At 37.3% G+C, this 16448-nt stretch overlaps 2 protein-coding genes across 6 annotated transcripts in view; one reads left to right on the top strand and one right to left on the bottom strand.

Moving 5' to 3' along the window:
• Positions 1-16448, bottom strand: part of Mrps24 (mitochondrial ribosomal protein S24) — a 127103-nt gene that overhangs the window by 20873 nt on the left and 89782 nt on the right. For all 3 annotated transcript variants that reach the window (XM_083107027.1, XM_083107028.1, XM_083107030.1), the window contains exon 3: positions 8094-8178. In XM_083107027.1, the coding sequence (XP_082963153.1) occupies positions 8094-8178 (85 nt within the window). The remainder of the gene's footprint in view (positions 1-8093; positions 8179-16448) is intronic.
• Tsp26a (Tetraspanin 26A) overlaps positions 1-16448 on the top strand; it is a 105646-nt gene that overhangs the window by 16334 nt on the left and 72864 nt on the right. The gene's annotated exons all lie outside the window — the stretch shown is intronic.

The raw sequence follows: 16448 nt of genomic DNA, 5'->3' as shown, positions 1-16448 counted from the left end.
ATGACGATGACGATGGTGACGATACTGGACACGTATGACGACAATAGGTAACTACATAAATATGCGCGCGCTCGTCTCCTCCATCTCGACATTCCGCGATCCGACCGACCTTTTATTACGCAAGTGCGCCCCTCCGTTCATAAATAGGTCAGGTCGGGATATGGTAGGGCTTGGGATGCGCGACGCGCTTGGACGCGCAAGCAGGGTAAGTGCACTCACGCTGTTCTTGCATCCGCGTCCTCAATTGTTGATGCTCCGGACCAGCTGCTGACGGGATTCACAAAGGAATCTCCCGTCCTTCTACATCAGCAGGTGAGGTAAGACGGGAGATGAAACCTCGTCGTGCAATTCTCCCGAAAGAATGGCATTTGATGCACGATGATGCACTTCAGCGACAGTAGCTGTCTCGAATAATGGCCGGAAACGATCGAAACATTTCCGCGCTCTGGGCCTGCTTACTCATCCATGAACCCTTTTACGATGATCGTGTGATGAAATAATATATAAGAAAATATCAATATAATGCTTATACAATATATTCTAACTTGAGTATCTTAAGTACTCTTTAAAACATCTTTTGCTGTCTTCGTATTTTATATATCGTAAGATTTTACCGATCGATATATTTTAATTTAAATATTTAGGAAAACAACTGTTAATTATAAAGTATGATAACTTTGTATACTCTAAATTCATTAGCATATTGTCTGAGAGAGATGCATCTTTTTATTTACAATTACTTGAAGAATCATAACATCAAACTCGCTTCAAAATTTGAAATTTAAGATTTTACACGCGAAACTATTTTGTCTAATTTCTTATATTAATCTTATATTATTGTATTTATAGAGAGAAAGAGCGCTATTGTTATTATTACGATAATTGTTCCATTATATATCGCGAAATATTGAAATTGGTACATTATTTCAGATGATGGCAAGCTTTTGAAGCATATTATAGCCACCAAACTCTCTCATTCGTGGTTTATGCGTACGTGATTGCATTGCGTTACGTTCACAATACCGTTCGATTGACCCTATTATACTGTTTCCCGGTACGACACGTTAGGACCCTTTAACGCAAATTCCACTTCCCCCTTTTCGTTTCCATACCCTACAATATATTTTATGCTCTCAATGCAATCCCCCTGCGAATGCTCTATCGACAACGCGCAGATGGGCGCAAAATTATTTTCAAACGGCGCGTGAACTAATCGATTAATATCCGCAGCCCAGTTGGCATTTAAACGCGAAATGGGAGAAAACTCGAAACGAGAGTGAAAAATGCAATTATTATGACAAGTAATACAATCGCGATGAGATAAAAAAAAAAGAAATAAGCTTGAAGCAAAAAAGAGAGCGCAAGCTAAATTCTTTTCGAAAAAATTTCGCAGGCATTCAAATATTTCGAAAAAAAATAACATTTAGACGCGTCGTTTCGGGACGATACGCGTATTTTTCAAGTAGTTATCTCGTCTTTTAAATTTCGAGATTTTGCATACTCGTCGTTCGTTGTTATACGATTCCGTCTCGATATCGCCGATCAGTTGGCTCGCACGTCTAGCTCGTGCTATTTGCTATAGATCGGTTCGCAGATGGTGCGCGCCGTCATCGCGTCACATTGTCATCCAAGTTATCGGCGAACTGCTTGTTTCGGAGCAGTTCTCTCGCCGGCATCAGTCGCGCGTTGCTCGACCTCGGCCAATTTGCATTGGTAAATTCGTGCCGCAGGCTAGCAAAACGCTTTTCATCCAAGCGGACAATACACCCACGTGTGTAGCTATCATGCGAGAGATCTACGAGAGACGATATCGAGAGACGGCGGACCAGCGTCGTAAAATTTATGTCTCGTAGTTGAGCGAGTAGCCGCTCGAGTGATTCGAAATGTCTTTCCGACGAATCCCCATTACGAGCTATTAAGCGAAGTGATAATGAGAAAACAGCTCGGTTGTGCCTGTCAACTAATGAGAAAACTCCCAAGTGTTAAAAACGAGATGTATAAATTAAAATTAGACTGTCACGTGTCAACGAGAAGTAATTTTTTTTTTCTTTATTTGATATATTATAAGGCGAGATGTGTGTAAATGGAGAAGCTCAGTCTAAAAAATTTAGTTAAAAAAGATTATTTGATAGTGCAAACAGTGATATGCTAAAAAGATCTTTAAACATTATGTAATATTTTTGAAGAGTTTTTGTCGACAAGCAATGTACGTATATGTGATGTAATATTCATATGTCTCTATTTAAATATTATTTCAAACTGCTTTATAAAAATACGCATAAATTGAATATTTAATAAAATATTTTTACAAATTATTTTCGCTCCATTAATTTCTGCGAATCTTTTTAAACTTTTTATTTCAATGTTTTTTTCCGCCGTAAATAAAGCTGCGCTTTTAATTTTCTCACAAAATATATGTACTCGAAAAATAATGTTGAAACACATCGATGTTATTAGAAAATATTCACACAATTTTAGCAGTAGAAATATGGCAAGCTATTTACGCAAAACTTTCTGCAATACATAATACTTATTCGAAGTAATATATACAGTCTGGATAATCGAACGCGTAAAGCTAATGGATGTTCCGATAATCGAACCCTCGGCTAATGGCTGTTCGAATAATCGAGATTCTGCCGTAGACCCATGTTAAAGTACTCTATATCCTGTTCTGCGCTGATTTACTTAAGCCATTGACTTTACCCACTATCACGACCTACATATTGAAACGCAGTAATTTCGACTACATGCTCTTCTATGCTACACATATATGTTGCCGCAATATGCTGGTAATAACAATAAAATAACGATTAGGATTGAGTGAGATCTTTGTCTCAAGTTGGGCGAGACATTTTCTCGATACTTTGCATATTAGACGATATCACTGGAAATATGAATAAATATTCAAGGTTCTGCAAGGAACATAAATATATGTTATTCATCGTGGCATTTGCATTTGATTAATAAAGAAGAATTGAATTGTAAATCTAGTTAGTATACGATTAATCGCAAGGTGATCTGCAACTAGTGTACGGAAATGTTAAGAATGTTAGATTTTCTTATAATTTTAGCTTATTTAAAACACAAGACTTTATTGAAATATGTCGAATTTAAATCAATTAAAAAAAGATTACATTTTCAAAATTTAACGAAAAATTTAAAAATAAACTTTTCGATTACAGTTATCTCGAAGACCAGCAATTTGCTAAAGATTTGTCGTCTGATGATGTCTCATGAGAGTATCGATTTTATCACTACGTCGTGATCACCCCTTTTATAAAATCACCGCTTCGGGAAGATCGTGCCTCGGCGTCGGTATTAAATTTCGTTCGAGTGCTAACTTTTACACGCCGCAAAATTGCAAATGCGTTCCGGGAGTCTCATGGACCGCGACGCAGCGCGCGGTTAAAGTCGGTTTAATTGCGTCCCAGGAGATTTATCGCGAAAGTAGCGTCTTCCGCTCGTTCGGTCCTCGAGTTTCCTCGATCCTCTCTTCTCGTCGAGACGCGATTCGACTGCGAATTTCACGTCTAGATATAGGGGTAGTCTCGAAAGGTCAACCCTGCCAAAAGGGGATGAGAGACCTTCCATCCCTCCATATCCCTGATATATAACAGTTTCCTTCATCCTTGGAAATATACGGAGTGTTCAATAATATGTACATTTGTGGAATTAATTTTTTTTAAATAAATAATATGATTTTATTTTCATGTATCCGTCACTTGCAGAAAAAATCGAGTTGTATAAATAACTAAAAAATCTATTTATTTACTATTTTATTTTCTAAGTATATATTTGACGTACAAAAGTAATTCTCGGTATTGATAGAGTTTAATATTCATGATGTTTAATGAGAAGAGAAAGAATAGTCAATCTCTTATTGGAGAGGAGAGGGCACGTGAGCGAGTTTCATTAGATTAAGGATAAATGTTGCGGATGTGGCGACAACTGAATAGGCATCTTTTTCAACTCGTGATTAGACTGATTAACCTGCTTTATGAGAGCAAGTGGGTGTATCGTGTCTCAGTATCTACATCGTTGAAAATCGTCGTTATTATTCTGGCGATGAATCATAAGCGCGTGTTGGCAGAAGTGGCAATTATTATCAGCGAGACTGCTACGTCAGGTTTGAACGAATCGTTTACGCGAGTTTGCGATGATGCCTTTTAATTTTGCGAGCGTATATGAAAAATTAGAATGCTCTCAGAATCCATATTTATACGTGAGATTCCCTCGAAACGGTTCCTATCCCATCTAGTTTCCCTTAGTTTACCCACGTATTATCTCGAAGCGTTCCGCGGTTATTCGGAGCTCATTAAAATCGCGGAGAAGAGCTGCGAGCTGCTTTCTGAGATGAATAAAAATCACCGGAATTCTCGGTTGCGAACGCGACCGAGCTGCGCGCCGTTGAATACGTCGGATAATTCGCGCGTCGCGCATAATTCATCGACGGTGAATACACGACGGAGGCATCTCTTTCCTCTTCTTCCTCCCCCTCTCTCTTCTCGATCTATCTCTTTCAAAAAAAAAAGAAGAAGTAGCAGGCAACTTCTCAGGGGTGGCTGACACTGGAGATGCTCCATTTCTTGGCTCGGTTTTCTACGTCGACGAGCCTCGTTAAACTCCCATTGGGCCCGTTCCAGCTTCCGGAACGGCAAAAGTGACGCGATTCGCGTGCAGTATACGAGATCTCCTCTCCCTCTCTCGCTCTTTCTTCTTCTATCATTTCGTCTCTTTCGCTCTTTTAGTCGGCGACACACGTAAGCAGGCCCTTTCGGTAGTTACGATCCAGACGATCTCGGACGTAGCATGACGAAGTTGCAGCCGCGGCTCGTAAGGATGTTTCTCTCGCGTACAAGCAGCGACTACCCATTTTGCATTCGCTGTTTTACTGCGCGAAAGTTGACACATTAGTCAGAGGCATTTGGACACCAGCAATTATTTATGATATGATACATTAGTCAGAGGCAGACGCTTCGGGAATTATTCGTACGACGTAATTTTGTACGCAATTAGAGTTGCCGACTTTTCTGGCTATTAATCTGTCTAGTAAAATTTACTCTTTACGTATGCGTTTAGTAATAATTTCGATAAAATACTCAATTTGAAAATAAATAACCAAATATTCAAAACACATTTGTATAAAAAAAAAACAAAATATGTTTGCGTGTAAAAATAGATTTGTTACATGAAACATTAAAATTATCTAGAGAATGAGTCTGATTGCTGGATTAATCGATTACTAAACTATAGCGACGAAAATAGTCAGTTGCTGGGCAACATTAGAGAGCCAATACTCGACCATGTTACAGCGTGCACGTTACTATAGTAATTTAATATCGCGCAGTTTCCTTGTTGATTAAAACTTCGATAATGGCCGCGGTGTCACCGATACTCACTCATCGCGGCGCAACTCCGATATTCGCCAAAGTTTCGATAAGCAGTAATACTGATGTAATATCGCTACGTTAAACTACGTTTCTCTCCTCCCTTTAGTTAACTGCATGTGCGCTCCGATTGAATTTCCGTTCGCGCAAATCGTGCTTGCGTACGCCTACAACTCGTATATTGACGCACAGTAAATACCTTTGAAATTCTTTTACATGCGAGCTATTATCGAGGCATTATTACGCGACTCGTTCAACTAAACGTCGTTTCACATTACAATAAATAACTCGATACGTAAATAATTCGATACACATGCGTATATATTTATCATTTTTACTTCGATTTTGCAAAAATTGTTTGATTGTACCAACAAAATGTATCTGACAGAAGGCATTTTGGTTAAACCAAGCAGAATTTCTAGTTATCATGATAAGACTCGATTTCTTACAACTAGAACGTTTAATAGATTTTACTACAAGGATTTGATTAGTATTCTCTAGTTGGATCTATAAAACTTCTTGTTATATTAACTAAACATGGACAGAGTGATGCCATTTTTTTTGTAAATTTAGTATTAAAACCAAGAAAATTTGGTAAATTTAACAGGAAGAAATTAATTATACTCATCTGGTAATTCCTAAAGGAATTCTGATTCGTTCATTTTCCAATAGACTGGTTGAATCTATCAGATTTCTAATTAATGTAACCAGATTTTTCTCAGCGAATGCGTAAACGCATTCAATATCGTCGTCGCAAAAATGAAGAGCAAGAATAGCGAGAGAAAATAAATTTTGAGTCGCATAAAGTTTATAAATGGAAATTGTATTTTATATCAATATTATGTCAGCACGTATCGTATAATAATGTATATCCCCGAGAGCTGTAACGAATATTGGAATTTCCGCAAATGTATCGGGGCAACCCCAGCCATGATAATGCAACACGTGTTTTGCTTTCTCCCCGTATTACGGAAACATTATTTTTCCTCACGCGCTGCCCGCAAATATTTCTTACAATTTTCCGCATACATAACGACAGAGACTCTATATTGGACTGTTGTTTCGCGTGTGGCAAAATAACGTAATAAATGTTTCCTCACGGAACGGCGAAAAAATACGAAAAGCTGCATACAATTGGAACATTCATATGAAATATATTCCATTTTCCGTATCTATAAATACGATTGTGTAGGTACTTTAAATAAAACCTAAAGTATTCCAATATCCCGATGCAGACGTCGAGAAACCGTAAAAGATAAAATTGGTTGACGACACGTTAAATATTATATATAAAAAAAATACCAGAAATATGTGAAACATTTCGTCCTTATACGATCGAGTTTTGACGTTTAAAACGCCTGGTACGAAATTACGATACAGCTCGATCACTTGACGCGACGCAATGCACGCAATGAAAATACAGCGTGAGAAAAAGAGTGGCGGTTGACAGTTATACTGGCCGCGGTGTTCCGTGACATTGGAATATCAAGTGCATCTACAAAGTTTGCGAGAGGTTTGCGATGCTTGAAATGCGACGCCGTCACGCGTTACTCATTGGTCGACTGGTGCAAATTGGTATCGACACGTCCCGGTAATTTCCCCAGGGGCGTTAACCTATGACTTACGAGGTGGTAATACTACATGAAATCCTGACGAAGAGATTTCCGCCGTTCTTCCGTCACGTACGATAATTTACATCTTCCACGTGTCGTCGTCTCTGCGATAATGCAAGAAATGACGAAGGTAAAAAGAGAAAGAAGAATACACGCACACAAGAAAAAAAAATGTACGTTGATTTTCCGAGGGTACAACGAATATTTTTTTACTTGTTCGATATTTGGAGTAATTAAATTTTGAATTAAAAAAAGAATCTAAAGATCTAGAATTTATATATTATAAAGAGACTACATATTTTTTTTGTTCTGTATACTAGAATATTAATAAAGATATATTTAATTATGGTTGAAAATATTATATATGATAAAATGTGTACGGGAGAAAAAAGATATTATAAGAGATGTAAAAAAATATTAGAAAATATATATGATTTATTTTTTAAATGAAGAATGTATCATGTATAATAATCCAAAGAAAATGATGGATTACAATTGATACAATTTTCCAAGATTCATTTTAAAACAAAATTTAATCATTATCATTTTTCTTTGCTTTCTTAAACACTTTTAATTATTACACATTCCTTTTCTTATTTTTTTTATAAATCTTCGATTAGTTATATTTTAAGCCATAAAGATATCATCTCCTCGAGCTCAAAATGTTTTCAGTTCGTCAGTGGAAATAATTACTTAACAATGTGCCACTGGAAATTAATTTCTCATGTCGCACGGCGCGGGTGAAAATTATCGCGGTGCAACGATGATGTGTGCATTATGCAGCCGCATAAACGTCATATACCCCTTGAAAGGGCCCTCCTGTCTCTATTCGGTCTCGACGGTCGTGTTTTGCTTACTCACAGATTTACCACCCGAGATGGCATATCTATGTACTTATCAGATTGTCTACCTTGTAACGACGCGGCAATGCCATCGCTCAAAGGACTGGCTATGCGCGATTGTGTGTCACGTTCGAGTCTGTAATATCCACCTACATGCCTGGACGTTTCCGTTTGACACCTCCGTCTTAAATCGATAGCCGTGCCGACGATGGTGATCGCCGCGTGTAAAGAAGTGTTCCTTTGAGACTTACCTCGAGCTGCTCAAAGATTTCCTCGGTACGCTCATTTTTCTTCGCTCGACTATTTTTTGGGTTTTTCTCAAAAGAATTTCGGACACTGCAAAGAAAGAATGCAATGTTTTTTTGATAATACAGAATTAAAGAAGCTTTCAAACTAACGTGTATAAAATTTGTCGAGTTGACAGGCAACATTGATTCAGACTAATGTATTCTACAAAGTTTCTTTCCCTCTGTCTTTTGATCTATATTTTATTATTACACTATATTATTGATTTATTCGTGAAAGATTCCGTTTATAAAAAGCATTTATAATTTCTTGGGATTGTTGAAACGTGACGGAATCGATTAAAACTGAATTCCGAAGTGGAAAATGCTATTTCCGTCGAAATGTCAATCTCGAGCGTAAAATGTGGAAGTTCGAGCGATTACATCACACCGAATTCGTGTGTACAATGCCATTTGTGCGCATAAACGTCAGGAAAATTTTGAACGATACGCAGGAATGAAAGGGCAAAAATCGTCCGGGTGATATGGCGAAATATGCCGATCGTATTCCATTTCGTTGAACGTTGGAACGTTTTGTATAATATTTGCAATGCGGCCACGTCGAAAATTTCCCCATGATGAAAACGGCACTCGTATTACGGCCACTCGACGTAATATGCGAACGGCTGCATCATCTCGCCAACGCGTTTCGAAATCATTTTGATAAAATTGTTTCGGTATACGGGATTGTTATCAAAACGTGTGAAATTTCTATTAAATAATATCGGCTCTCTTTAACTATGCGCCGTAATTGATTATTATTGATTTTCATAAATGCGCGTTATACGATACTCAATTATACAATAAATATAACTGCGAAACTCGATGATTAAATTTTAGAATTTCAGTAATTTTGACGTTTAAACTCTAATCTCGCTTTACAGATATTCTCGACCCGACATAAATATTCGATGCTTTTGAATATTGATTGACATAATTTCCACATAACGGTTCATCATTGGCTTAATGAAATCAACTCAATGAAATCTCAATGACTCAATGGCTCTCATATCAACCAATTGCAGTAGAGTGTCGGTATAATTTAGCAAACGGATTCCGCGAATATCGTTATTATCCAATAATTCTCTGCGCATTAATTCTATCTAACGCTTCAAGAACGCACGGAATAGCTGAGGCGTAAAAGTGTTTGCGTAAGCATCGGTGGCAATGAGTTTTAAGTGAGTTTCGCCTTGCTTGCGCGATTATAATCGACGCTACTGACCCTGACGCTGCTAGTGTCAGGGTTATTTGTTCATCATCGACGAGTCGGACGATCAAGATAGATTTATCATCGGCATTTATCCTATTTAAAAGACATTGTCAAGAATTTAGATTACATAAGTGCAAGATGAACGCTCGTTCTTGAACTGCGTTTGTTTTATTCATATTTTATATTCAAGACCCTAAAATTCGCGAAACATTATTCGCCTGCAAATTGCAATCTAATGTAGAAAGATCATTATTATATTCTGTTTCTATTAAAAAGACTAACGATCATTGTTCTTAGGAATAAGAATCGCCTTACATTTAGTGTGAAAAAGACTTCTTTCACATCCGAAGCTAAGAAGAGAAATTTTTTTTACACTCGGCTACGACTGGCTCTTTCGTTCGTCCACCCTCGCCATTTTTTTGTCGTAGCGTATCTGCGCGAGATCTCTCTTTTCCCCTTCGGGACAAAAAGAAGCCGATCCGGGGATTGATCTCCTTGATCTCGGAGGCAGACAAATCGACGAACTAGCATGGATCAATGCTCCGCGATAATTTATACCCGACGACACGTCTCTCGATGCATGTTATATCCTCTCCTTCACGTGACAAGGAGATGGTCTCTACACGTCGATATTTTATAGCGTTGTTGGTACACACCGATGTATTCTCGCGGTGATCGGGAAAGTGAGATAGCGACGTGCCGGCCATTTCGTCCGCGTGACATCTACGAGAAAATATATCGCGCTATCGTCCCGTTACCGGAAACGTGCGGTAATATCCACGTGGACATCGTTCGCCTAAGTAACGATCTTACGTGACGACGCTAGTCGCCGAAACACTTGAGTTTCTCGATACCGAAATAGCACGCAAATCTAAAAAGATGTTTCACATGAAACGAATGAAAAATTGACACATATTTTCGACGCCTTTATAAAATCTCTTAATCGAGAATCAAAATTGCAGAAAAGAGGAAAATCTAATCGATCGATAATTTTTGTAAAAACGAGTCGTTGATTTTATTCCCAGTTATTTTGCGACATTATTACTTTATACTCATCAATACGGGATTATATTCTGGCGTATCATGATTGCGTGATCATTTCTATCTTTGTCATTAAGGAGCAATTAAACAATGAATATTAATCGCTGATTTAATAGATTAGAGACGCCGTTTAAATTATTCAGGAACAGCTATTAAATCTTGCAGCAGCGGGATAAGCAACGGTACATGTAGTCCATTGTGTAAACGATCTCGCCTGCTAATTGTAACGGGCAGACTAGTTGAATTGGCATTTGCGTTCGCGCAGCATCCCGCATGCACTTGCTGAGGATGCGAGAGCTCGTCTGCGCTTCGAGGCGGCAACACGCGGCAAATCGGATTATGACATGAGAGCGACGGCGACGGCGATGGCGATGTCGTAACCGGAACGGGCGGCGCGAGAATCAAGTTACATCCCCGTCGTCACCGGACCATTAGCATTTATATACGAGATGCGTCACGCGTCGAAAACGCGATGCAAATCGCGCCGATTAAAATCGCGTCACGCGCGCGCTCTCGCGTATGTACGTCGGCGCCGGCATCCTCGTCCACGTGTGTCGTTTTTGCATCGTGTGACGGTAGGCACCCGAGAGTTCGACGACCTGTCCGAGATAAATTTTCGAAAATTCAAAATTAGCGGTACATTTCTCGTAATTACTCGAATTATCGACGTTATTTTATGCGCGCGCAAATTTATTAATATCTTAATATTTTTCAAATTTTTATACTATTATTTATTTTTATATTATTTTATCGCATTGCGAGATAAATATTTTTATTTCCTCGAAGAATATAAAAATTTCTTGTTTGAAGAAAATAAAGACTTGTTTTCCTTTCTACTATTTGCGACAAAGCTATCCGCTGTGACGCTATTTTCGCGATTTGAGAGTTGCATTGTATATATATTCGCAGTACTTTATTCCGACGCGAAAGGCTTACGCGCTCGCAGTCTCGTCTTGTAGATGGATAGGTACGTAGGGTACTTGTTAAAATCCAATTTTGGCGGATTTGAACGTCAGTCGTTCGCTCTTGTTGAATCAGTAGTACGCGTGCAAAGTTGTGCTTGCGTGCGTGGTCCGGATGGAATACAGCATAAGCTAGCATTTCTCGCGCGCGAGGACGCCACGAAAGACGTTCTCAAGAATCCTGTTCTCGACCTTCCATACACCTCAGGGTACTCTTCTTCTTCTTCTCTCTCTCTTTCTCTCTCCTTCGTCGGGATTTTCTCGAGGAGCCAGGATCTCCGGAATATCACGACTGCTTGTCACGTCCGTTTTCAGCACGAAGCGCGAGCAAAAGCCGACGTTACCCTCGTGAAATCACGATCACTGTTGACAGTCGTCAAAATGACACTTGGCTAGGGATAGGGTTAGGTAGACTTGTCGTTTTCCTCGCAGCTTTTTCTCCTCATCCGCCTCCTGTTCGCCATTCCTGTCGAGTGAATCCTTAGCGAGAGGTTTCGCCGAGAATCTATAGCGATTTCGGCATCGTGCGAGAGAACGTAAGCTCGGGCTTATCCCGTCGATTTTTCCGCCGCATGCCACATTTCACGAGAGAATATAAACGATCTCCTGATCTCGTTGACCTGATTGCATTAATGCCACCGTTTTGTTCCGTGAGTTTATCCGCGCTTTACGATGAAGCGTGTCAGTTAGTAATGCTGTAAATTGGCATTCTTATTAGCATAATAAATCGGACTTCCAGACTTATCAGCTCTATAAAAATGAATGCTATTGCGAATTAGATGTAAAGTCTAGACTACATTAGATTAGGTTTCAAATTGAACGACAAATTCCGATTGGAATGGGTTCTCAATTTATTATGATATCTCTTTTTCAATTATTCAGGTAACAAATTTAAAAATTCTAACTTTCGAAATCTCAAAAAAGAGGACATGTCCTAAAAAAGTTGAATGTTTCATGAGCATGTATTTTATGTACTGTGCGAATAAAAGGATCGTAAATGCATAAGGCGATGCAACGAGAGAATATAATCCCGGCAAAAAAATACATTTTTAAAATAATCGTTCCCGATCGCTTTAAAGCCGTCGATCCGAAAAAACGACACGCAGATCTCTCTCAATTATTCATCCCCCGCGAGAGCTGACGGGATAGCCACTATTCTCTTCAGGATCTCACCACTCTATCTTCTTCTCTTTCTCCCTTTTTCTCTTTTATTTTCGCCACTGCCGCGTTGCTCGATTCGTGAAATTAGTCTGCGTCAATAATTGTCCTTTCTCGTCCCGGATTTCGATCAGGACGCCACTTCCATTGGAACCCTCCGCATTCCGACGTTCCGGAAATTATTTTATCTTCTCTGCAGAGCCTGCTCGTCCTCTAAACCTCCCCCTTCTGCTCCTTCTCTCACCATCTCTCTCGCTAGACCGAACTTTCATTTTCCCCCCGATTTCTGATCGGTAGTTTCTACAGGGTAGCCAGGGTGGCCACCGGAAGATATTTTAATGACAAATACTTAGATAAATTTGTAATCAATCGTAAACAGTTGCTCGACGAAAACTTTGATGGTCGGCCTAATTTCGAAGATATTTAAACATTGGAACAATAACAACTAAAATTAATTGTTATTGAAATTATATATATTTAAAAGATCCTGTAATTATTCTCTCTAATTAAATTATATAAAATATTATAAATAAAAATATGTGCAACTTAGATTAATAAAATAAATTATATTGAATCACATTGTTTGTTTACAAAACAACACATTATTTATTAGAAATAATTCTCATTGCAAAAAAATATTTTAAACAGACTTTTTCAAGATTTTTTTTGAAAATTTCATTTTTATTCTAAAATTATAGAATCTGAGTGATTTGAATTTTTAATTAACTTTAATAGAACTTTATCCTTTTTCATATATAATAGGAATTTAATATAAAGTTGCATGGGAAAATTATAAATTGCGAAAATATTTTATTCATGATTTTATTATTATTTAATTTGAAAAATTGCGTGTTTAATATTAGAGAAATTGCTTATCAAAATGTTCACCGATATTGACGGAACACCGTATATATCCATAGTATATATATGCTCACGCTTTTTGATCTCTCTTTTTACGTATCGGCGTGCAGACAATAGATCATTGTTTCCACGGCTTTGGAAAAAGCCTTTCACGTAGATATATGAAAAGAATCCTTTATTGGTGCACATCGCGCCGATATTTCGGGTGCTAATAAAAAGGCTCAATGAGGACTGATTGTTTAACGATTGTGAATGAAAAAGGCGAAAATTAATCAGGGGAGATCAATCAATGTTAACATACAGTATGCATGCTCATTTCTATATTATTTGAATAAATTTTGCAGACGTATTCTTTGATTAATTTAGAACTGTATCATGTAAGTAGAAAAACCTCTTTTATGATTTTTCTCTAATTAATAAATTAATTTCAATTTAGAAAGACATATTTATGTCTTCACCGCCTTTCCTTTCCCTTCATTGTTCGGCTTTAAATATATCGGACAATTCTCGGGAGAAATATCTCCCCGCTGCGCCAGCAAGCGATTATTATTTTACCCGCCATCGTCGTAATTGCACGCTTTTACTCTCACTTCCATCAATTTCCTTCTTCGCGTCTGCGGTTATTAAGTCCGAGAGAGGGAAAGGAGAAGCGCGCATAAATCTTGCAGTTTTCCAGTAACGCGGCGCCAATTACAAGATACGTGAAACCGGTCGGCAAAATTATGTATTAGGAAAATAATCACGAAGCATTTTAAAAATGATTAAAAACTTGAAATTACATATATATTATTGTATTATTTTTTGAAAGGTTGATTCACTATTGCAGCGTCTTGACAATATATCTTTCATCATTGAGCAATTCGATACTTTAGATATCGCGCTCTCTCATCGAATGTCTCGTAGTAACACGAGAGCTCAAGGGATGCTGTTGCAATGAGAGACTATCATCGTGGGCGAGGAACAAGTCTAGCTTTCCAAAACTCTTAGAGCAAATTTAACGTCTTTATTGTAAATATCGTGCGTGATCTGATGTGCAATTATTAAATTATTGCAACGAAGATTAGCGCATTTTCGAAACAATGATATTACGCACATTGATTCGTCCATCAAAAAAGATAAAATTGTAGAAATAAATATTTTTGTAAAACATACAGTCGTATAAGTGCGTCGTACAGAGAAGCTTTACGAGATTTGCGGTACTGAGGATTAAGTACTTAAAAGAGAATGAAAAATTTCCGCAAAAGCTCTTTTGCAAAATATACTGCTACGTGTCTTTCATTTGTATTTCAATCACTCTGACTCATCGAGTTCATCGCCAATCGTTTCCACTTCCTTTGAAGGGATCCGCCGCACGAAAGAACAGGAAAATCCTTGGCAAAGGTTGCCTGCAACCAACCAACCATTTTCTCTCGCGAGCTGCTAATTACGAAGGTATGCGTGAAAGGCCTTTGAGAGGGTGACACGAGACGCTTCGACAATCCGGATTACAGAAGAATTATAACCCCTATTGTCTTTCAAGCTCGTTAGAGAAATAACTCGACGAACGTTCCGGCTAACGTTCGCGGGTACTTTTGTCGCTCTTTTCCTGAATTCTCGCGAACACGCGCGCACGTTCTTACGTCGTCCCGACGACAACGCTTTTTTCCATCCGGAATGGGCAGGAATCTTAATTGGAAATTTAAATGGACTTGTGGAGAGAGTTGGTTCTTCCGCCATCGTTGGCTCTTCGGCAGCGTCGAAGAGCAAAAAATTGCGCTTCAAATACCGATAGCAGTTCTTATCTTAGAGAATTAAACTTTTATCGAATCAATTTTTAGACAATATTATTACAGAGGAAAATGTATAAAATACGCTAATCATGATTTATATACAAAAATGTTGATGATACTATTGAGAAAACTTCAAATCGATAAATATAATAATTGTAAAAATATAAGTATAACAAATACATCTTTTAATTAAGTAGTGTATATAAACAAATTTATATAAGCATATAAACAAATATTTTGTTTTGGAGAAAACACATTAGCTTGTTTTATAAACGGTGCAATATAAATATACTCCAGGAAATGTGCACTGAGCGTAAATCGATTCATCCATTACAAAATATTATTTTAATTATAAAATTATGTATAAGATATATTATATTGTAAGTTTGTATAATATGAATACTAAATATTTTGTTCAAAATTATTGATAAACGGCCAATAATTGATGATTTATTTAGATTATTAGATTATTAGATATTTAGATTATTTATTTAGATTAAATTGTTTTAATCGTAAGGTGTGATACATGAACCATTAAGAAAATAATTATCACGTGTTTATAAATATGTAACGAAATGGTAATTTATAATTCTCGTTTCTTATCGCTTCCATTTTTAATAATGAATGAATAAATTGCGCAAAATATTTATCTCGATAAATAGCTACCGCTTCGAGAGGTGCGAATACTTAATCGTGAAGTTGATTAATCGGATTGATATAATTGTCAATTATTTGTAGAGAATAATCACGTTTTGATTGTGCGGATTGCGTTACTATCTGCCAGTTCGAGTATCGCTGCATAACTACAGTATACCTATACAACGTAAACAAATGTCACGTCAATGTATCAGCCGATTTGTCTGCTCTAAAATAGTATTTTATACCAAATATTTATTAGCTTGGAATGAAATAATTTCATCCTGAATATTCTATTTCTCGTATATCACAAGTTTATTTTAATAAATGGAGATCGATATATAATATTATTTAATTATTTGATCCAGGTTTGTATTATTTTGTTCTATATCAACTGTTATTTGAATTATTCTGGCAATTCGCGTGTGTTATTCCGCTCTTTCAATCCGGAAATGATAATGATAATTACATCTCGGCGAAAAAAATTAATGCGCGATACGAAACGTGTTTAACTTCACACAAGTATCGTTAAAAAAATAATTGTACATTATATGAAAATATCATACAAATAATAATTAATAAATTAAAATTTCTCCTCAATTACTTCAATTTCTCTTTCAAAGGAGAATAATATATTTTATTATTCTTGGAATCATGTATTCCGTTTAAATAATGTAAACGTGCA

The sequence above is a fragment of the Camponotus vicinus genome, unplaced genomic scaffold, assembly GCF_025532165.1.
Source record: "Camponotus vicinus isolate PSW18456_S1 unplaced genomic scaffold, iyCamVici1.0 SCAF_8, whole genome shotgun sequence".
NCBI lineage: Eukaryota > Metazoa > Arthropoda > Insecta > Hymenoptera > Formicidae > Camponotus > Camponotus vicinus.
This window is presented reverse-complemented; position numbering and strand designations above follow the sequence as displayed.